Genomic DNA, 22,072 nt, shown 5'->3' with positions numbered 1-22,072 from the left:
AACAAACACCAGCAATGGCCATACTCTTGGCCAAGTCTTCCCCGTTGCCCAGGAGATGGAATTCTGCCTTCCCTGTCTCGCCTGGCCAAACACATTATGCTTTCCTATTTAATTATGGCTTGGATGGCTTCAGGACCATTGGAGACACTGTGGATGTGGGGAGATGAGCCAGAGCAGAGCCCAGGCAGGTTCTGTGTGGTCCCCACTTCTGCTCTAGCCAGGACTTTGCACATGCGGCACCGAGTTCGTCTGACTTGACTCTTTAGGGGGCTCTTAGTGTGGAGACCAGAGCCAGGGAGGAAATTTCCACAGTGGGGCCTCAGTGCCCTGGGGTCACTGCCCTGCCTAACTGCACATTTTAACCAGCTTTCTGCTTCTGCCAGGCATGGATACCTCCTTATTCCTCCAAGGCCACCATCCACCCTCCCTTCCACTTTAAGGAGCCTATCCTGTTCCTTTCAAAGGCCTTAGATGGCCTCTCAATCACCCCCCTAAAGCACTTGGGTGTGTGGCCAGACCTTGTCGGGACAGCTCATATGTGAGCACCTAATGCCTCTTCCCCACAGTGCCAGCGCTGAAGTCAGAGAGCCTGTCGGTTTTGATGACTGTAAATGCCCAGTTGGCAGGTACTCAACACATGCCTTGTACTGGCAGGTACTTAACACATGACCCTTGAGCACTGTCAGCATGCAAGGTCGTGTTGTGGTGCCTGGAAGTACTAGAGAAACATTTGAGTCGGCAGCCTGAGGCCCTGCCCACATCTGTCTCCAAGTGACCCTGGGGAGAGCTAGAAACAATGGCAGCTCTCAGGATGGGCTGCCAGGCTCCTTCACAGATGTCCTTCACTAAGCAAGAGCTGTAATTCCAAGGGGGCAGCATTCTCCTCCCCCCTCGGCCCTGACTCTGCTGGAACTTCTATGGGTGGCCTACAGGTGGCTTTGGGGGAGAACACTCAGTCTCTGGCTCGTAGGAGGGCAAGGTGTAACAGCAGATGGCAGACCCCATAGCCTGTCAACAAGACGACACATCCCCAACTCCAAACCTACATCCCACACATGCCTCCCAGCTCTTTCCTTGGTGAGTTGCTTTTAGGCATGAGATCCATGGGGGTAGGAGAAGGCTGCCTCTGAAACCTGGTGCTCTCTCTTTGTGAAGTTTAAAAACCCCAGGGCCCCAGTCCAAGCATCCGTCTTTGGAGATGTCAAGTTACCTTGGAGACACAAGGAAACTCATCTTTCATTCGCATGGCCTCATTGCAAGGTTCACCAGTCTTTGAACAGGAAGCACAAACTGTTTCTGGCTTGGTGGAGGGAGACTCTAGGTGCTGTGCAGATCCAAGATCCCAGAGCAAGTGGGTGTGGCCACACAGGTAGGTGGATCAGCAGGAGGCCTGCAGCCACCAACCAAGCTACACAGATCAAGACTGGTCCTAAGTCCTGAGAGTCACTTCCTTACTCCCCATCAGCTAAGTGAGGCTAGGCAGGGTGCAAGGTACAAATTTGCCCAAGGTCATCTTAGGAAACCTGATCCCATCTCTGTGGCCTCTGCATTTAGTGACTTCTGCTTACTTGAGGCTACATACCCCGTGACATGAAGTTATCACATTTAGAGCCATGGACAGCTCCCAGCACCTCACTCCATTTCTGCCAAGGTCCCAACAGCTTGCTTGGCCCGTAGTCATGCAGCTCTGTTGTGTCCGTCTGTCCCTTGTTAGGTGCCTGGAAGGGTGGAAATGCTCAGAGAGATGAAGGCCTACTGAACCCAACGACTCTGACATTCCCTCCACTTTAGTTTTCTAGAAGTGCCAAATGGTACAAGAAACTGGTTGGCTCAGTGCAGCCCGGATGCTGGAGTCCAAAAGGAAGATACTGGCAGAGTTGCTTCCTCCCAGAGGCAGGGGACTCTGCCACACCTCTCTCCTGGTTTCTGGTAGCTGCTGATCATCATCTCTGCAATTCCTTTGTTTGTAGACACATGACTCTGCTCTCTGCCCCCACTGTCACACGGCCTTACTTCCCTGGGTGTCCTGTTCTGTGTTGTTAGACACACCGGTCATTGGGTTTTTCACCCACCATAATCAAAGGTCACCTCTTCTTAGAATCCTTTCTTGAACATGAAAAGACCCTTACTCTAAATGAGGTAGGTCTTGTTCACAGGTCCAGGGGTTATAGCATGGACTGATCTTTTGAGAGGGATGCAATTCAACCCACTATGCCTCCAGATACCTCTGAACAGAGGAACAAGCTGGTGTTTAGGGGATTTGCGGACAACAGTGACCTCTAAGGATTGAAATTTCCTTGCCTCCCAGAACCTTAACCCAGAGAGCTCAGCATGCATGGACACTTGGGAGGCACAGCCTCGAGCTGGAGCATCACTCAAACCATACCCTGCATAAAGGGGCCCTTGAAGTCTTGAGACCCCAGATGCAGAGACTTTGGGGCAGGGTATGCTATTCACTGTCATTCCTGGTCATCCTACTGTGTCTTGACTGCCCCTAGAAGTTAATGTTCGGCTCCTCAGATGCCACCTTTAAATGAATTTTGCAGTTGTAAAGAAGAGTTCCTGGAAAGAAGTTATGTCTATCAAAGCCAAGTGATTAAAACTTCAGTATCTGTGGCGAGTTTGGAGTGTTGCAGGTCCAGAGCCTAATTATCGTTTCTCTTGGGCTATTTTTAGCCTAGCTAAAGAGCTTTCCCTTGCCCACCTCAGTGTCAGACCTAACATCCTGATAAACAGAGTAAAAAACAAAACAAAACACACAAAAAAAACAAAAAACCACCGTTGGGATGCCTTAGCTTAACAAAACCCCTGTTTTCCACCAATCCAAGGATTCAGTGTTCTATTAGGGAGCTCAGGGCTGACAGCTGAGATTTTTCCACTCTGCTGCAATACCCTACTTAATGTTTCCACCAATGGATTTGCAAAGTGTCTGGATTTATGACTCTTCTTTGTTCTATTACTGTAAAAAACTTCATGAAACTGCTTCCACATTGGAACATTGGAGGAGACCTAAACCTGTGTCCCAGTCCATGGCCACCTAAATTTGATTCCAGAATACTTTATCTGGATTTTGGTTTTCCACACACTAATGATTAATTCTGGTTTTAAAGATAAAGCTAGACCTCTGTCCGACACTGTCTTCTCCCAGGTTGATCTAGAATAATACTCAGAAGGGGCTCTTGAAAGGCCCTGGGACCGGTTTCTTGGGCCACCAACCTCCCTCCAATAGGTCATAATAATATGATTAATAGCCAAGGAAGTGAAGCATGATGGAAGACTGGGAAAGGTAACAGCTTTGACACCGAGGGTACACATGGCTGCCGGTGTCCGCTGACCTGCTTTCTCCTTCTTAGACGGAACCTTCCTTCTGCTCACTCATGTATCCTCTTGTCTCTTTCAGGACTCCTCTTCAGTTGGACCTATCCCCACAGCCATGCCACGAGGTGCCACGGTGGCTGGAGAACAGGGCATGTCTCCCAAAGTCCAGCTGCCCCTCAACGTGTGAGCTGCCCCGCCCCTCATGTCTGTCGACATTCTCTGCACACTGGCACTTACACAGTGGTGTCTAGTGGGTTTATCAGTTAGTTACTAGCTGTCCCGTGTAATTACATACATGTGCTAATGCCGCCCAAAAACGAAAGGGTGAGAACCGAATGCAGACAGGTCTTTTAACACCATTGTCCCTGGGATGGTTCAGAGAAGTGAGGGGAAATTAATAATCTTTGACAGGCCTCAGAGGTCCCTGAGATCTGGGGTGGCTTGAGGAAAGAAGGGTGCAGTGAGGTCAGCAGGCATCTTTGGAAGTGTGGGCAACAGCTTGGTACTGCCTGCTCAGAAGTGCCACTCACCACCAGGCCGGCCAGCTGCATGCCAACCCCAAATGTAATCACATGAATCACTGCCAGGAAATGAGGTGTTTATCTTGTTGAGAAAATTTTCTCTGGTAAATTACAGCATTTAAAGGATACATGAAATTCTCAAACTCCCGTTTAAATAGCCTTCCCAGGAATTAGATGGCTTCTGTATGTGCAGTGAGCTCAGCCTCTTGAATGGATGCTTTCAGGTGGAGTGGATGGATGTGGCAGACACATGGACAGAAAGTTACATCAGTCTAGGCAAGCGGTTCCAGTGGGGCGGTTGGAATCTGTATGATGCAGAATGTAATACATTGTGGAGAGGCTTCCTAAAAATCACCTTAGCCACCCGGGTGGGTTCCTTGCCCATTTGGCCAAGTCCAGATGTTAAATTCCGGCATGGATAAGAAAGTTCTGAACACCTTATTAACTTGCCCACCTTCATGCTTACCCAACTTAATAAAAGAAATCTGAAATGTATCCACTTTTCTCCTGGCTTCCCAAGGGAACCAGATTAACAAGCTAGATCCCAGATTAGCCTTCACATTAAAATTCACGTTCTCAGCAGGACCAGACATCAGGTACAGTTACCCTGCCATTTGTAAGTTCAACTATCCTTTAATTCAACTACTCACGGATAGAAAATAGTCAACAAGAAATTCCAGAAAGTTCCTCAAAGCCAAACTTGGATTTTTTTTCATGCCACGTGTATAAAGTGATATGCAGATTTTGATTTAGTGTAATGCCCCTGAGAGAGGAGTTAAGGGATACAGAAGAATGGCAAACGTTACATGCAAGGGGTGGGCTGTTCTTCACTTGGGACATGAGAATCTGTGGATTTGGGTGCACTGGGGATCCTGGAATCCTGTGGATGCTGACCATGTCTGACCATGTTTCCTGGTCTGCTCCTGTGGTTTCATTACGAGCCAGAGGCCACAAAGTGAGTGGGAAGGCTGGAGTGAAGAGCTGATGCAGGGCACCTCCCCCCACCCCAAGGAGGAGGCCCCTGTCTGCAGAAGATGGCTCTGGTGCAGTTCCCCAAATGAGGCAGGGCACAAGCTAACGTGATGAGCCTAGCTTCATGTGTGTGTCCTCACAGCCAGCTGAAAGCCTACACTCAGGTCCTCAACAACTACTCACATTTCCTTGAACATCAAGACATGCTGTTCCTGGGTGTGGAGGGCTCCAGTTCATGTGTGTCAGGCCAGCTACCTGAGAAGACGCCTGTGTCTTTGAGGCCCAGGAGGTGGGAGTCATCCAGCTACATTCTTGGGGGTCTCAGTTGTGGACACTAAACACAAAGGGCCCTCTTCCTTCATAGCCCCCTCTACCACAGAGACAAGGTCTCTAGGATCTGCAACATGGCCTTTCTCCACTCCGTACCTCACCCCCAGGTCATGTTGCCACGAGTTAGCTTGAGGGAGACATACTTATCAGATATACCTGGAAGTAACAAAGACTTGGGTAGGGGTGAGTCAGCCAGTAACACTGTGATGGTCTTGGGTAGGGGTGAGTCAGCCAGTAACACTGTGATGGTCTTGGGTAGGGGTGAGTCAGCCGGTAACACAGTGATGGTCTTGGGTAGGGGTGAGTCAGCAGGTAACATGGTGATGGTCTGGGTAGGGGTGAGTCAGCAGGTAACATGGTGATGGTCTGGGTAGGGGTGAATGAGCAAGTAACATGGTGATGGTCTGAGCAGTACATGAATGGAGACCCTCTAAGAGGCCAGAGAAGGGCTGGAGAGATGGCTCAGTGGTTAAGAGCACTGGCAGCTCTTCCAGAGGACCTGAGTTCAATTCCCAGCAACCACATGGTGGCTCACAACTGTCTATAATGAGATCTGGCGCCCTCTTCTGGTGTGCAGTCATACATGCAGACAGAGCACTGTATACAGAATCAATAAATCTTTAAGAGGCCAGAGAAAGCTTAAGAGTTTGTATCCGTGGCTGCCTACTGAGCATCTAAGACATGCTTTGAAATCCCACACGTTACAGCGACATACATGGTCCAATTTGAAAACCTGACGGCTAAAATTCTATTTTTTACGTTACTGATGAGTTAATCGAGCAGGTGTATAGCCCGCCGCCAGTCTGTACTCCCTGGAACACCTCCTTGATTGACAGCTGTTCCTGTAACAGTCGCTGTAAGTCATGTTGAAAATCCCAGATGTGAACATGAGATAATTTACATTTACAAAAACAACTGCAGCAGCAGAATGCCAAGTGTGCTTGGGATTTTATGGCCTTGGCACTCCAGACATGCCCAGAGGAAGGTAGTGTGTGGATCTACGATGAAATAGCTCCGTTATACACTGTTGTGTTCACTCTTCCTAAGGAGATATAAATAAGCATTCCTACTCTAGATAGGGCAACCAACAGACCAAAGGAACAATCTCACCCAAATCTGGATTAGTGAATGAATCATTTATTGGCCTTATAGGAGAGGGGTGTGGATTGTCCCCAAAGAACTGTACCATCAAAAAGTTTTATCCCAGCAACAACAATGACCTCCCAAAAGCTGCTTCAGTGGGCCTCTCTTTCAGTTAACTTTCTACTTCCTATATACTCTGGCATATTAGTTCTTAACCTGTGGGTCATGACCCCCTTGGGGATCAAATAACCCTTTCACAGGGGTCACTATCAGATATCCTGTATATCAGATGTTTACATTACAATTCATAACGGTAGCAAAGTTAGTTATGAAGTAGCAACGAAATAATTTTATGGTTGGGGATCACCTCCACATGAGGAACTATATTAAAGGGTCACAGCATAAGGAAGGTTGAGAACCACAGCTCTAGCACCTCCTCAGACCACATGCCTCTGATGCAGAATTACATGCAGCTAAAGGGTACAGGAGGAAGGGAGTGGCTGGACCTTAGGTGAGGATCTAACGACCTTCTCACCCCCTTGTTCTTTAAGGGACTGTGTCTTAATTAGGGTTTCTATTGCTGTGAAGAGACACCATGACCATAGCAACTCTTATAAGGAAAACATTTCATTGGGGGGGCTTGCTTACAGTTTCAGAGGTTCAGTCCATTATCATCATGGCGGGAAGCATGGCAGCATGTAGGCAGACGTAGTACTGTCTACATTTGATCAGAAGGCAACAGGAAGTGGACTGTGACACTGGGCAGTATCTTGGGCATATATGAGACCTCAAAGCCCGCCCCCACAGTGATACACTTCCTTCAATAAGTCCACATCTCCCAGTAGTGCCACTTTCTAGGAGCTTATGGGGGCCAACCACAGGATGTCAACAGGCTTTGTTTTACAGAGGTTTCCTGCAGGTTATCAGCTGCTGTGATTAAGATGGTAATGGTCACGTCATGCCTGGAGGACAGTGTTTCACAACAGACTGTCATCCAAAGGTCAGGCCAGTGACTGATGACAGGTCTTTGCCTTTATAGAAAAGGTCCACCTCAGGTTCCTCGGGATCTGGCACAAGAAGGCTCTCAGTTTGCACACACAGCGCTTGCAGGTGTAGCTCCTCCGAGACAGTGACTCACCCCTGCGCCTTCCCTCTTCTTTTCTGCTATTCTGTGATTCTAACTCTTGAGTTTAAACGCCTTTCATTTGGCTAATCTGCTAGCCATGATTCCAGAGGCACTGGAGGCCATGCCCCAGGTCAGAGCCAAGCCCTCTTAAAGATCCAAAAAGTGATGGGAACACAGGTGAATGGAGTATCCCTAGATGCAAGAGAAGTAGATTCTTGCCTCAATTTTCCCACATCTCAAGCCAGATATGAAGGAGGCAGAGAGCACACACGGGGATCAGTGAGTGGCCAAGCAACACTGACTTGGAGGAGGCTGGGGAAAAGACAACCGGACCACTGAGACCTCCCATCCAGCAACCCAGTGTGAGACGTCTCATTTGAGCAGTGCTGCAGGCCATGGACTGGAGAAGACAGCACAGCATAAGCTTCGGATTCATAAACCAATCCGTGATGTGCTTCATCGGGTGCGGGGTGTCTGCCTCCCAGCACCAGCTTGCCAGCCCATGCAGAGGACAGGCCTGACTCCTAGAAGAGGACATCCATATGGAGAAAAGAACTTGGTCAGTCAGTGGGGTACAGTCACCACTTATCAGGAAAGCCACATGCAGGTGGCTCCCCAGATGCCACCTGGGCGACATCAAGGAATCTAGAAAAGGACCAGGAAAAGGAAGCTCGGGGGAACAGAAGCCAGTAGTTCTGGATGGATGCTGGGTCACTGAATCAAGTGGTTAGCACTGGTCACATGAGATGTGTTTTGCATGGCAGTGAGAATCACTTGTAGGCTAATACTCCCCATGACCCTAGCACCATTCATTCTGATGGCCGAAGGCCACTAATCCACCATGAAGAACAATGTGAGTCCCATGTTCTAGGTACTGAGAAAGACTGAAGCCATGCCCAGTTCAGGAAAAATGTATCATGTATCACAGACTCATCAACCAGCCGGCTCTGCACCCACAGCAGGGTGTCATTATAGTCACAGGACCTACTAATATCATTAGGTAAGGCTGGGTCAGTCTAGAATAGTGGTTCTCAACATACAGGTTACAACCCCTTTGGAGGTCAAAGGACCTTTTCACAGGGGTCACCTAAGATCATCGGAAAACACAGATGTTTACGTTATGATTCATAACAGTAGCAAACTATAGTTATGAAGTAGCAACATAAGGAACTGTAATAAAGGGTCACAGCATTAGGAAGATTGAGAACCACTGTTCTAAAGTAATATGAGTCTTTGGATATTGTTCCCCAGAAATATCTTAGAGGCCAGTTTCCGGGTCAGCTTTGGCAACAGTGGGCAGCACCGCACTGGCTCCTCTCTGCCTGTGGCTTTAGTTTTCCTAACCAGGCTAACGTCTGCCCTCAGTTGAGTGCATGGCAGCTGGCGCATGAGGTCAGTCGCCTCTTCACCTCTCAGTGCCAGAGCCTGCTCAGTCCTTCCGGAGGACTTAGCCTTCCTGTGCAGACTCTCTCCTCAGCGTCCTTGCTGCCTCAGTTTATGTAGGGAGAGCGTCTGCACAGGTTTTAACCACCATCTCTAGTTCCTAGTCCACCCGGCGGCGGCATCCATCCTTGGACCACAACAGTTGATAGTTGGGTGCACGTCTCCACCAGGTTCTAACCACCATCTCTAGTTCCTAGTCCACCCGGCGGCGGCGGCATCCATCCTTGGACCACAACAGTTGATAGTTGGGTGCATGTCTCCACCACCTGTACCCGGGTGGCTCTAATAAGGAAACGGGCAGAAGCGGGACCCCTTGAAGGAGCAATGGAAACAGACTTTTCATTCACTAACGGAGAAATGTGAGCGAGCCAACATCTGGAGAAGGAGGAATGTGGAATGAGCAGGGGCACCGGGAGAGTCTGATTCACTCCACGGTTAGGACGGAAGGGAAATCTGCAGACGGCAGCAAGCAAAGAGCTCATTGAAGATGCACATGGCGGGCGGGCAGGCGAGCAGAGCATGTGCAAACGAGTTGCACGTGGACACACAGTGCCACACCTAGTCACAACAGCTGCCAGCTTGTCCAGTCTGAGCTCTGCCTTGGGACACCAGGCCCAGGAGTTAGAGCTGACATCCAGCCTCTAACTACAGGCCCAGCTTCATGCCAGCAGTGACTTTTCCTTGGCGAGCTGCTCCTGAGAGGCACCGTTTCTAACTGGCACAGAAGCCACATCCAGGCTGTAGGGTGGTAGTGTGCCAATCCCTCCTGGAGTTGCCTTTTTCAGTGTCAGCCTTTGTGCATTTGTGGAGGTGATTGCTTGAACACGGTGGTGACCCAGCTGATCTGGATGTGGTGGAGCACTCTGTGAAGATCTGTGTCAAGCTTCTAAAGCCTTCTGAAATGGGTGTAAAGTGAGAGCCAGGAGGATGAGGAACATACCATCCACAAGTACACCCGTGTATCCCTAGTCCCATGCCAGACTCTGGGCACATGTGCATTACGAGGGACATCCACCCACACAGACCAGGAGGGGTAGCCGAGTGATGTAGGTGTGAAGAAGCAGTAAAAGGTGACATTGCTATAGTTGTCACGAGGAATCCGGCAGTGGGCAGTGCAGGAAGTGGCCGCTTAGACTCCCTGGGGCTGGTCCAGTTGGATGAAGATGGCTAGGACCATTCTCTACGTACATGTCATTTGTGTGTGGGCGTTCCATAGATGCTTTCTAACTGATGCACAAAGGAAACCAGAAGCTTAGTGACACACTGCCCAGCCAGCCAGCGTCCCACTCTGCACAGGTGCATGCTAGATACCTGGGCACCACACACAGGGAAGCCACCCAGCATATCCATCCGCTTGTGTTACCCCTCTGAGGCACCCAGAGAGGGAAGGGAAGGAAGAAGATTATTTTGTACAATGAATTTTTTATGGTGAAGTTGTGTTCATCCAGCAAGGATCACCTATAGGCCAAATGTGGAAGACTGGAATCCTTGGCAGGGCCTCATCAAGCAAAGCAAATTTAAAAGAAAGATGGAAAGGTCAAGGGCTGCAGAGCGAGCTCAGAGGCTAAGCAGGAACTGCCCTTGCAGAGGAACTAAGTGTGGCTCCCAGCACCCACAATGGGTGGCTCATAACTGCCTGTAACTCCATCGCCAGGGACTCTGACACCTCTGGTCTCTGCCAACACAGTACATGTATACACACACACACACACACACAAGCACACATAAAAGTAATTTAAAAGTAAATCTTCTAAAACATTAAAAGGCCAATCATGTAGGTGTCCTGCTGCAATCCAAATAGCACTCCCCTACACAGCAAGTCTTGTAGGCCTGCACTCGGAGCTGACAGGTGGGATCCCTGACTCCAGTGCTAAGCCTACCCCATGCCATGCTCACCCAGGCTTGAGGCTCTGACAGTGTCTGACCCCACCCCTGGGCCATGCTAAGCTACTAAATCACAAAAACAGTGGCCAATTCTAGGCTTTTCCAGCCTTAGCTTCCCCAGCTGTGAAACCTCAGGGCCCATGTGGAGCCTATGTGAGTCCTTGTGTCTAGTGTACAGCAGACACTGGGTCACTGTCCTCTCCCCTTGCCCTGTCTCACCAGCAGCCCCGTGGTGAGGCCACATTTCTGCAGGGCTGACACCTGGTCAATAAGGTCTCAGAGAAAGTCAAGCTGGTGGCCGTGCTATGAGGAGTGAGCCACACAGGTCCTCAGGTTGGCAGCACCTGGAAAGGACACGTCTCTCCTCCTAGACATCAGAACCTCAATGCTGTCCATATCACTGATCATGCCATATATTCAGTTCCTCAGGCATCCCACTCCTAAGCAGCAACACGCCCTACGTGCAGAGGCTTAATGCAGCATGAAATACAAATCTATATTTCTGAAAACCTACATGATGCGTCTCTTGGCAGCTTCTGTACTGAAGAAAGTGAAGGGGTAGGCATGAAGCTAGGTCTCTGTTCCATGGTGGTGCCTACAGGCTCAGTGCCTGGTAGGCACACAGGACAGCGAATGCACAGCCATGTTCATTTTTTAGTTTTCCACCCCCCTGCCTTATTATCTCATTAGGAACCACACCTGTGTTTTACGGAAACTCGGCATGTTGAAAGAGGCCTTTTCTGGTTTTTAAAGGTCTTAAGATGACTTGAAGCTGCTGATAAACAGTCCTCGTTTTCAGTGTTTGTAGGAAAAGATACAAACTCCCTTCAGATGCTGGGAAATAATTACAAAGTCCCTGCCCCATTAAATCATATAAGGGATCCTAAAATACTGAGTAAGAGATCATCTCAAAAAGGAAACGGCCTTCGGCTACTCCACAGCTGTTCCTCTAAGGCCCTCCAGAGGTTTGGTAGCCATTTATCACAGCTGCTCACACTCTGTAACGCAGTGACTTCCCAGAGAGGATAAGAAATGCTATCTGAAAACCACTGACCGTGCTCAGATTCGAACGGTGTCGAGGCTGCTGGACTCCTGTCCCCTTTGAGTGGCTCCTTACTCAGCAGGGAAGTGACCAGAGGTAGCTCCATCCTGATGCAGGAAGCACCACTGTAGACTAAAGCTGGCCTTCCTTGTTCATGGCTCTGCATTCTCACGTATGCACAGGCTCACCACACCCACAATGCAGAGTGACTCTCAGTCCTATACTCCCAGCCAGGACTCCTGCTTTACTTTAGCAAGTATTTGTTGAGAATGTAGCAAATGTCTGGCAGTGAGGAGGAAGCCTTGAACCATCAGTTAAAACTCTATGTCCTGTTGGAGCACGTGGTGTGGTGGGTAAGGGATGAACGCTGCAGGTAGATGGTGGTAAAAGCATCCTGAGGCAGGAGGATGTTTCCACTGAACCCCAGGAGCACTGCCCGCCCCCAGCAAGGTTTGCTTCTCCGGTTCCTCCAGGCCCCTGTGAGCGCAGGGCCCTGAACTTGCACTCAGCCCCCTCCTGAGGTGAGCATGGCCTCATGTCGGCAGCAGCTGCAACCTGCTAGGGGAGTTCTCGTGTCAAGAAGACACAGCTGCTCCAATTCCCTCAGACCACATAGGAATTAGGAGAGAAGGCCCAGGGAGAAGTGAGGGAGAGGAGAAAATGGAAACCCTGAAAAAATGGAAACTCCTATAGGCAGTTGCCCCAGCGGAGCGCCTCCGAGTACAGAATGAGCGACAGAGCAAAGCATTTCCTGACACTCGAGCAAAACCTGCTGAGGGGCCTGGCAGCATTGCCTGGGGGAGCTGTGACGCTTTCTCACAGACGTGTTTCATGTCCAGTGACCCGAGGCCATGTGTGCACACACAGCACGGGACCCCAGGAGTCCATGCTTTATGCAGGTGGACCCTGAAGACAACAGCAACCAGATATTTGGCCTGGCTGCAGCCCGGGGCTAGCCCACAGACACTTCTCTGGCAAAGAACAGGTTATAGGGGCCACAATTCACCTCTGTACCCACCAGACTCTGCACAGCACTAGCAATGAGATGAACAGAAATGGGTCCTCAAGCCTTTTTTAATAGGGAAGAGCAGCCTGGGCCCTCCCCGCTACAGGCAGTAGATGAGCCCCTGGACCACTTCCTTTACCATCAAGGACATATACGTAAACCTGGTGGGGTTTTAACTGTCTAGAGACCCACACAGCTCCAAGGAGCCATCAATCACCCTTCTTAGCATTCTGCTGTGGCCAAAGTCACAAACTGATCTGACATCATAAAGGGACGGAAGGGGGACAGCTTAAGCAGGATTTGCGCTTTATGTCTCCTTGACAGCAGGTTCACATCATGTGTCATTCTTACACAGTCCTGCACCATAGCTGTCTCTCTCTGTTCCCGTTTCGGCCCTCAACACCTGTTACCGGGAACTTACCCTCTCCCCCCTGCCGCATATACAGCACATCTCGGACACGATGAGTGTCTTAGTTAGGGTTACTACTCCTGTGATAAAAGACCAGGACTAAAAGCGACTCGGAGAGGAAAGGGCTGATGTCACTCACAGTTCATCATCAAAAGCAGTGAGAGCGGGAGCCTGGAGGCAGGAGCCGATGCAAAGTCCACGGAGGGGTGCTGCTTACTGGCTTGCTCATCATGGTTTGCTCAGCCTGCTCTCTTATAGAACCAAGACCACCTGCCCAGGGGTGGTACCGCCCACGATGGGATGCCTCCCCCTCCCACACATCAATCACTAATTAAGTAAATGCCCTACAGCCAGATCATATGAAGGCATTTTTTTTTTCAATTGAGGTTCTCTCCTTTCAGATAACTCTAGCTTGTATCAAGTTGACATAAAACTAGCCAGCGCAGTGTCTAAATGCAGTCTTCCTGTGTCTTACTTGTTAGTGATATTTCCCCCTCTGGCCATTAAGGACAAGGATCACATCCTGATTTTTCGCATCTGTCACAGGCATGGGGTGGACATTAGATCTACATGTCCCTGGGGAGGAGCCTGGGCTGCTTACCCTCAGAAGCCCAGGGTGTTCCCAAACATTGGTGTTCCTGGCTTTCATCCTAGGGGTAGAAGCATATAAACTGGGGACACTGAGTCCCCACTGACGAGAACCAGAGGGCCCACAGGCCAGCGGGTTGCAGAGGGAAGATTAGAAGGTGGGGAGACCTTCATCTCCATGGGACTCTCACCTTGCTCAAGACTCCTCCTCGGGGCCTCCTTCATCCTTACATGAATTCTAGTGGGTGGTTCTCTTTCTCCTTCCACTTCCTATGAAGGCCCTTTGCAGAGTCAGGGATGCTGGGGGTCTAGCAGGCCCAGATACGGTACTATAGGAGCTTCTAGGAACCCACAGCGCAGGACAGGATCAGTCATGCCCCTGAGCCCACATCTTGGTGCACAGTTCTTGAGATGGCTCATCTGTCCTCTGCTATGGAACTGAGGCGCCCATCCACTTTCATGGCTGGATCCTGCAAGCAATTATCTGATGCAGGTTCCTCTAACAGCCAAGTCCAGCTGGTCCCTAGACTCCAGGAGGAGAGGGACCCTTCTGCCAGGTTATTCCAAGCTCACTAGTGCTGCAAGGAAGAGATGCGTGCATCCTTAGTGTGTCACAAAAAGGGCTGAAGTTTCTTCAGCCTTATCTGCAAATGAGGCTTATAAGCAAAGGAGACATGGGATAATTAGTAACAATGCGAATGTTGCTAGAAAGTGGACAGATGCCGCCCTTTCTGGAAGAGCACTTAGAGAGTTCTTGACCAGCTCAGGCTGACTAGAGAAACCTGGCAGGAAAACCAGGCCCAGCTAGAATGGAACAAGCCCAGGCCCAGCCAGTTTACTTGATTATTCCTGAGATTCCTCTTGCTTGGATACCAGACTATAGAAAGCTTAGAGAAAAGGGGGAAAAAAACATTGTGAGGTCCAGAGACGAGGCCCAGGATACAGGTGTGAGGTGTCCTGGAAACTGGGCATCACTCTGACTCATTGAGTTTCTTCCCTTCTGTGACACAAAATAAAAAGCCCCTCACTCCACCGCATATCGCCTGACCATTTAGTGGGCCAGAGTCGTGGTGTCTTCAACAGGTCCACAAGCGCTAGGAACATACCTGTTTTCTTCCTCCACCTCATGGGTTTGTGGCAGAATTGAGTCAGGTAACGGGTATGTGAACTCTCTGCGAACTAGAGCACCCTGCAGGTATCAGCTACTCATTAGGTGGGGTTCATCTAAAGACGGGCTGTCTGTCCTGTGCCACCTCTGTCGTCCATCGTGTCCCTCAGAGACACGCACTGACCCTTGTCCTTGTCCTCGTCCACAGGTACCTGGCTCTCTATGCTTACAAGCCCCAGAAGAATGATGAGCTGGAGTTGCGCAAGGGTGAGATGTACCGTGTGCTGGAGAAGTGTCAGGATGGCTGGTTCAAGGGAGCTTCACTAAAAACCGGGGTCTCAGGGGTGTTCCCCGGCAACTACGTGACACCTGTCTCCAGGTGAGGGCCTGGCCACCTGATCGAGAAGGGGATAAGGCCTACATTGCCCTAGTGCTGTAGAAATCCCGGAGACCACACTGTAGACGGGTCCCCGGTTACACTCGGTCCAGAGACAGTGGGGACATTTGAGTTCCTTTGGGAAGGGGCTCCTCTGCCAAGCTTGGTTTACTAGGCTTTCGCAGTGAACACTGGCTACCCAGGGGATAAGTATGGTAGCAGGAGCTGGAGCAAGCAACAGCAGCTGAGTGGGATGGGAAGGTTGTCAGAGAGCAAGATCTTCAGTGTACGTGCTTGTAAACAAGGCCAGTGTGTGTGTGCATGTATATTCAGTGTGTGCAGGATGTTATCAAGTATGCATGTTCATATAGGTACTCATGTGTGTGTGTATGCAATGAGTATGGGTCATGTGCATGCTTACAGTAGAGTTATACTATATGTATAAGCTTGAAAATGTGTGCCCCACATTGGTGTGTGCACCCACATGTGCACAATGTGTACATGTATGTAGAGTTTGATATGTATATAGTATTTGCATATGAGTATATGTAGTGTGTCTAAGCATGTGTGTGCATGGTATAGGTATAATGCACATGTGTGTATACGCAGTATATGCATAACATGTATTATGTATTTGTACCATGTGAATATAACATGTGTACACATGTATAATATATATACATCACATATATATTTGTAGTATGAGCACAACATGCATATATGTATGTATATATATGTAAAACACATACAACCATATAAAGGAAAGGGATACATGTCTTAAAGTACAGTTGTTGATGACTGATAGCATTATGAGTAATTTTTTTAAGTCCCCTCCTTGTGCTTTCTAGCATTTTTACAAATCACAATTACATAGCTTTTATAAACTAAGAAAAGCAATTTAAAAAAATTCACTGAAGAGAAAGCCCAGAGTTGTCAGGATTTTCTGTTGTGTTGTGAGGTCCACTGCCTGACTGTTTGAATGTCACTCACAGTAGCCCCTTCAAACAGCCTGTGTCAACACTAGCAGACATGAAAATAAACCGTTTTAAGTATCTTTGGAAGAAGACGCTGAAAACATTGCCATTCTGATGCCTGCCTGTCCAAGTGGCTTCAGAAAGTGCCCAGGAGGACACATATATTTGTGTTGTGGCTTAGGTTGCATGGGCAGTCCACAGCCAGGGCTCTATGGAGGATGTTCAGAGGCCTGAGGAGAAGGGTTGTCCTATCTTGGAGAAAGAGGGTTATGTAGACAAGGAAGGTATATGGTGAGTGATCCTTCACTCGGGGAACCATCAACAGGAAGGAGCATGTGGAGAAGCTTCAGGGCCTTCAGGAAACTCCTGTACCCTAAATCATGTTACTTAGGACATTAGCTCCCAGCAAGCCTCTTGGGGACTCTCCTCATGCAGAGCAACTTGACTGGTGGTTTTTGATGTGTTCCTACTGAATACAGGCAAAGCCCCCTGCCTGGGGCCCTCAGACAGAGATGGAGGAACTTCGTCAGCTGGAGTGGCTCCCCTCACTCACTCCAAGTGTGTCCTATCTCTTCTATTTCCTAGTGAAACTTGCCATCTCTTTTGGGAACTGGGTCTTAAGTCCACTTGCTAAGGAAAACCTTCTCCCATGGCCCTGTCTGAAGCCTGTGAGTGCTGCTCATTATGGGTCATGAATAAGTGTGCAGAACCTGCTGGCCATCTCTGGTTTTGTACACTGGGCTCACTGAATGCCTTTTATATACTATATACCAACTGCTCAATAGTGCAGGTTGAATAAATCAATGAAATCTGGTAGTTCTGATTAAATCTTGCCGTAACTTGGCTATGGGAAGACTTAACTGGAATGAATCGAGAATTCTTTGGCCTGGGCCACTTCAGTCTGTGTACCTCATGAGTTGCCCACTTCCCTTGAGCCCATCTGTCTTCAACTGGGTGTATTGTTTTTGTTTTTTAAAGAAGCAGCCCAGAGCCAAGGAGACCAAAAAGCAGACATCCCTGGCAGATCTAACTCTGGTGACTAAAGAACTGAGAGGTCACTAGTGTCTTCTGTAGCTCCCCAAGAGAAAGAATTGCCAGGAGCCCCCACAATCAGTATCTCAGAGACCTGGGCTTCTCAACCAGGCCCACCATGCACCCCAATGTAGAAAGGCTGGCTTCGATCTTATTTATAGAAGCAGAGGGCTGCCCTTCCCCTGCTCTGCCCCAAGACTGACCATCTCTTATACTCACTGCAAATCAGAAGACTGCCAAAACCACCCAGCAGAAACCTCCGGACAAGTACAGAGGGACATATGTGCAGCACCAAAGCTGTCAAAGTACTCTGAGCCCGAGAGGTACACACTAGAGCCGTTTACAGCTGTCACCTACAAAGGACATTGCAGATGGCTCTTTCTCATTGTTTGTTTGCAGTCTGTTTGTTTATTTGCTTGCTTGCTTGTTTTACAAAAAAAAGGGCAAGTCTGGCCTTGGGTACTACACTCTCACAAGTGTGAGCATGTGGCAAGGAAATCCAGGCTGGCTGGAGCGGGCCTGGCCAGACCCTGCTGCTGAGAGGGAGGGGTCTCAGCTGCTGAAGGAGGCACATGTACAGTTCATTGCCTTCAGCCTTGTTAACATAGCCTTGCAAGCACAAGGCCCATACTTTGAAGCTCATCTCTTTGGTTTGTAAAGATCTAGCATGGCGTTACATCAGTGGTTAAAATGCATGATGTAGACTGGTCCATTGGCAGGGCAACTCATTCATTGTAACATGAATTTTAAAAGGTCTTATTAATAAAAAAAAAAAAAAACCAGAGCCAGGTATTGGAGTGAATGCTGAAAGATCAGAGAAGCAGAACAAGCCACAGCCAACCTCACCCTGACAACTCCTCAGCCAATCCTGTTTCCACAAATCCTCAGACTGAAAAACTCGAGTCCTCACCCGTGAGGGTCTCAGTTGAACTGCTTAAAAGCCTCTAGTTCCTTGTCCTCACGCCTTATATACCTTTCTGCTTCCTGCCATCACTTCCTGGGATTAAAGGCATGTGTCCTTCCCAAACAAAGATATGATATATCAAGTGCTGGGATTAAAGGTGTGCCACCACGCCTAGCTCTGTTCCCAGTGTGGCCTTGAACTCACAGAGATCCAGATGGGGATCTCTGCCTCCTGAGTGATAGGATTAAGGGTGTGTGCCACCACTGTCTGGCCTCTATGTCTAATCCAGTGGCTGGCTTTGTCCTCTGATCCCCAGATAAGTTTTATTTGTTAGAGCACAAATAAAATATCACCACAATTCACTAGAGGCAAATTTCAGAATAGCTCTGAGGCTGGGGAAGGACCAAAGCACTGGTAACCCCAGAGTAGTGGTCCTCTTTCTGGAAGGCCCTTCTTCTTCCCCATGGCTGCTACACGGACACTCTGAGTTCTCCAGGGTTCTTTGCTTTGGAAGTATGTGGTGATATATTATGTACCCTCCTAATAAAGCTTGCTCTGCTTCTCTGATCTTTCAGCTTTCACCCCAATATCTGGCTCTCTGTTTTTTATTAAAAGACCATCTAGGATTTGAGCAACAGAAGTCCCCACCCAGGCCACAGGGAGGTAAGAGTGCACCTGGCCCAGGAAATGTCGGCATGGGTCAGAACCACCCTTCTCCCATCATGCCTTCCACTGTCCCAAGAGAGAAACTCTAAAGGAATGGGAATTGGACTTTGCCTCCTGGCACAGTTTAATCCCCCTTAACCACAACCCACAGAAACCCATGAGCCCCGAACGCCATCCTCAGTGCCAGGGCAAATGCATGGATAGAGTTAAAAGCCATTTCCAGAGCTGCTGTGCTCATCTTATGGAGAGTGGTTGCATCTGGGAGCTTTGGGGTGAGAGTGTCTCAGGTATAAAACCGCAAGTTCCCTAATGTTTTCAGGGGATAATGGTGTTGCTCCTATGCCCATATTCTGTGACTGGCAGAAATCAGACGAAGGCATGTCTAGGAGAAGCCACCACCCTGTCCCACCATGCTCCAAAAGTACCAGTCTTGTGAGACATGAGAGTCCATCGTCTTTTTAGTAGTGTTTAGAAGCACATAAGCACAGCCAAGGCTACTCTGCTGCTCAGCTTGACCTCTGGACATTATTTAACAAAAGCGTGGGTTTGATACTGTCTTAGGACTTCCATGGACCACTGACCTTGACCTCTCAGAGCCTATAGGTCAGAGATGGTTTTTGCCGTGGCACATGGCCTGATTTTACCCGAACCCACTCACTTGCTTGGTTCTGCTTACTTCCCCAGGGTTCCTGGAGGAGTGGCTGGGTCACCCTGGAATAATGTGCTCGGAGGGTCTCCACTGGCCAAGGGGATGGCCACCATTATGCACCCTGGAGGTGGCAGTCTGAGCAGCCCAGCCACAGCCACCAGGCCTGTTCTGCCTCTCACCACACTGCAGGACCATATGCAGCACCCAGCCACCTCCCTACCAACAGGTAGCTGCCTTCGGCACTCCGCTCAGCCAACAGCCAGCCAAGCCGGGAGCACCCCCATCCCAACAGGTATGGACACAGACTCCCAGGGATTCTCCCTGACAGGAATCCAGTAAAGGGGGCTCCTGGGGTGCAGCTCATGAGCTCTATTTTAGGCGAGGTCTCTCATCAGCCAGCATGTGGGGAGAGTCGGGTTTGCTTCCCATAACCTGGAATCTCTGATCTCCGATATGTGCGCCTGCCATCTGGTCCCCTGCACTGGCAGTTGAAGGGGCACTGAGGATCCACAGACATTGTCTTGTGGCATGCAAGAAGATGCCGTGGGTGGGTAAGATTGGCAAAGTATCTTCTGATACCTTTCCTGAGGGTGTAACTATAAGCTGCCCGTGGATGTCTTCACTGCTGGGCGTGTTAAGGTTTCCTGGGAGGGAGTATCTTCCAGGAGAGGTTGGATGAGGCATGCTGGCCAGAGAAGCACTTTTCTAAAGCATATTGACAAGGGCATCATCGACCCATAGGCTGATGAAACATAAGGACCAGCCGGTCTGCTCTGGGGTGGTATGAGATGAAAAGAAACCATGGGTGGACCGTAGAGACAGAAAGGAAATAAATATTGGAAGCTTAGCACAGAGCTGGTGACAACTGCTTGAATGGCCAGATGCTCTTAGGAGTCCACATCAATGTGGCCCTGCAGAGGCGGTGACATCGCCATTCCCCAGTGAAAATAACCCAAAGCTACAGGGCGTAACCCAAGGTTTTTCTTCCCTCCTTTCCCCGCCATCCAAGAAACTCTCTCTTCTGCTCAAAGTGCAGATGAGGGAAAAAACATGAATTCATAGCATTTTTAGATGAGCTGCCCAGACCATGGTCCTCCAGAGGGGCTCCAGAAAGCAGCTTCCTGTGTGTGAGACCACCATACCACTCTGTGCTTAGATTTTTTTTCAGTCTCGATGGATGGGACTGTGTGTGCTGGGGGAGTTTTGACTTTGTCAAAACTTGTGGTCCATTCACCCACCCATAGGGCCTGAGACTCAGAAGATAGTCTGCCTTCACACTAAGTGGAGGAGGCTCACTTGGGGCAAGAAGGGCTGGCGAATCCTTGCAGTCTGAACTTGATGCGGGTCATTCTGAGAGCATTGCAGTCATCACTCTTGCTTGCTAGACAGGCTGCCATTCCCTACTCTTGGGTTCTCACCCACTAACTGACAGATTCGCAAACTGTCCCTCGGGGAATTGATGCCATCTTGGCGGGTAGCAATGGGTCCCAGGGCAGCAAGGTCAAGGTGGGACTTGTGGGAAAGACTGGGGACAGAGAAAACTCCTGAGAATGAGCTAGTGCCAGAATGGACAGCCAAGTAACTCAAACATGGAAGGAGAAAAGACATGCTGGAGGTGAAGTGGGGAGCTGTGGGAGATAGTATCCTCATACAACTGCCTGTAAGAATCATTTTCTTCCCTTTCATGTGGTTACAGATGCCCATGGTCAACAAGCAGGGTAAGCATAGTGTAATGAGAGGGGTAGGGAGATAGAGAACCATATTCACATAACCTACTACAGTAGGTGTAATAACTGTTGTATTTTATTACTAGTTACTATTGTTGATCCCACAATATGCCTACTTTTATAAGTTAAAGCATACCATAAGCATGTATGCATAGAAAAAACATAGTATATAAAGTTTAGTACTAACTGTGTGGTTTAGGGTAAACAAAGGGGATCTTGAGATAGCCCCTTCTAATAGAAGACAACTGCAGTTCTGTACAGGTAGAGTATACAACAGCCTGGTTGAAGGCAGGAGCTTGAGCAACAGACAGGCCTGCATCCAAATGCTGGGGCTGCCAACATTGCTAGAGCCTCAACTTCTCCTCCTGTAAAATGGGAAGATAGGGCATGCTCTCTGCCCAGGATGATTGTGTGTGGATGCTATTAATATGTACTCAACAACTCTTAGCTATTCTGTAGAGGATCAGAATGTCTAACACATGCGAAGAACAGGGCAACAGGAATCATCACTAAAGATTCTAAGAAGTGTGGGATTTGAAGGCTGTGCAGGTGCTCTGAGGGACCTTAAACCCGGGTATAACATTTTATCAAGGCCACCATGGCACAAGGAAGAGACTGGGTGTTCAGCCTGGGCCTAAAACAGGAGCCAACCAGAGATGGGGGGCAGCTTCAAGGGGTCTGATCCCACAGCATGGGCAGAGGGCAACAAGCAACTCATGGGGCACAGTAGTTCTGGCTGAGACAGAACTCCAGGGATGGACTCAGGGGTCTGGAGGAACCAAGTCCAGAGTCCAGATTCTGAAACTTGGGAGTATGACAGTCTCATGCCCAGCCCAGAGGAAGTAGCTTATGGGAAGATGGTAAGCCAGGTTCACACACACAGCTTTGAGAGATACAGTGGGTATGGTGAACCC

The 22,072-nt window shown here is 49.2% G+C and overlaps 1 protein-coding gene and 1 long non-coding RNA gene across 2 annotated transcripts in view; one reads left to right on the top strand and one right to left on the bottom strand.

Annotated features, from left to right (window-relative positions):
* Window positions 1-22,072, top strand: part of Sh3rf3 (SH3 domain containing ring finger 3) — a 156,158-nt gene that overhangs the window by 87,499 nt on the left and 46,587 nt on the right. The window contains exons 5-7 of the mRNA XM_059243805.1: window positions 3,401-3,501; window positions 15,039-15,209; window positions 19,467-19,723. Of these exons, the coding sequence (XP_059099788.1) occupies window positions 3,401-3,501; window positions 15,039-15,209; window positions 19,467-19,723 (529 nt within the window). The remainder of the gene's footprint in view (window positions 1-3,400; window positions 3,502-15,038; window positions 15,210-19,466; window positions 19,724-22,072) is intronic.
* LOC131893701 (uncharacterized) overlaps window positions 1-22,072 on the bottom strand; it is a 63,530-nt gene that overhangs the window by 31,192 nt on the left and 10,266 nt on the right. The gene's annotated exons all lie outside the window — the stretch shown is intronic.

The sequence above is a fragment of the Peromyscus eremicus genome, chromosome 16_21 (genome assembly GCF_949786415.1).
Source record: "Peromyscus eremicus chromosome 16_21, PerEre_H2_v1, whole genome shotgun sequence".
NCBI lineage: Eukaryota > Metazoa > Chordata > Mammalia > Rodentia > Cricetidae > Peromyscus > Peromyscus eremicus.
The sequence above is the reverse complement of the archived record's forward strand: the minus strand, read 5'-3'. Positions and strand labels throughout refer to the sequence as shown.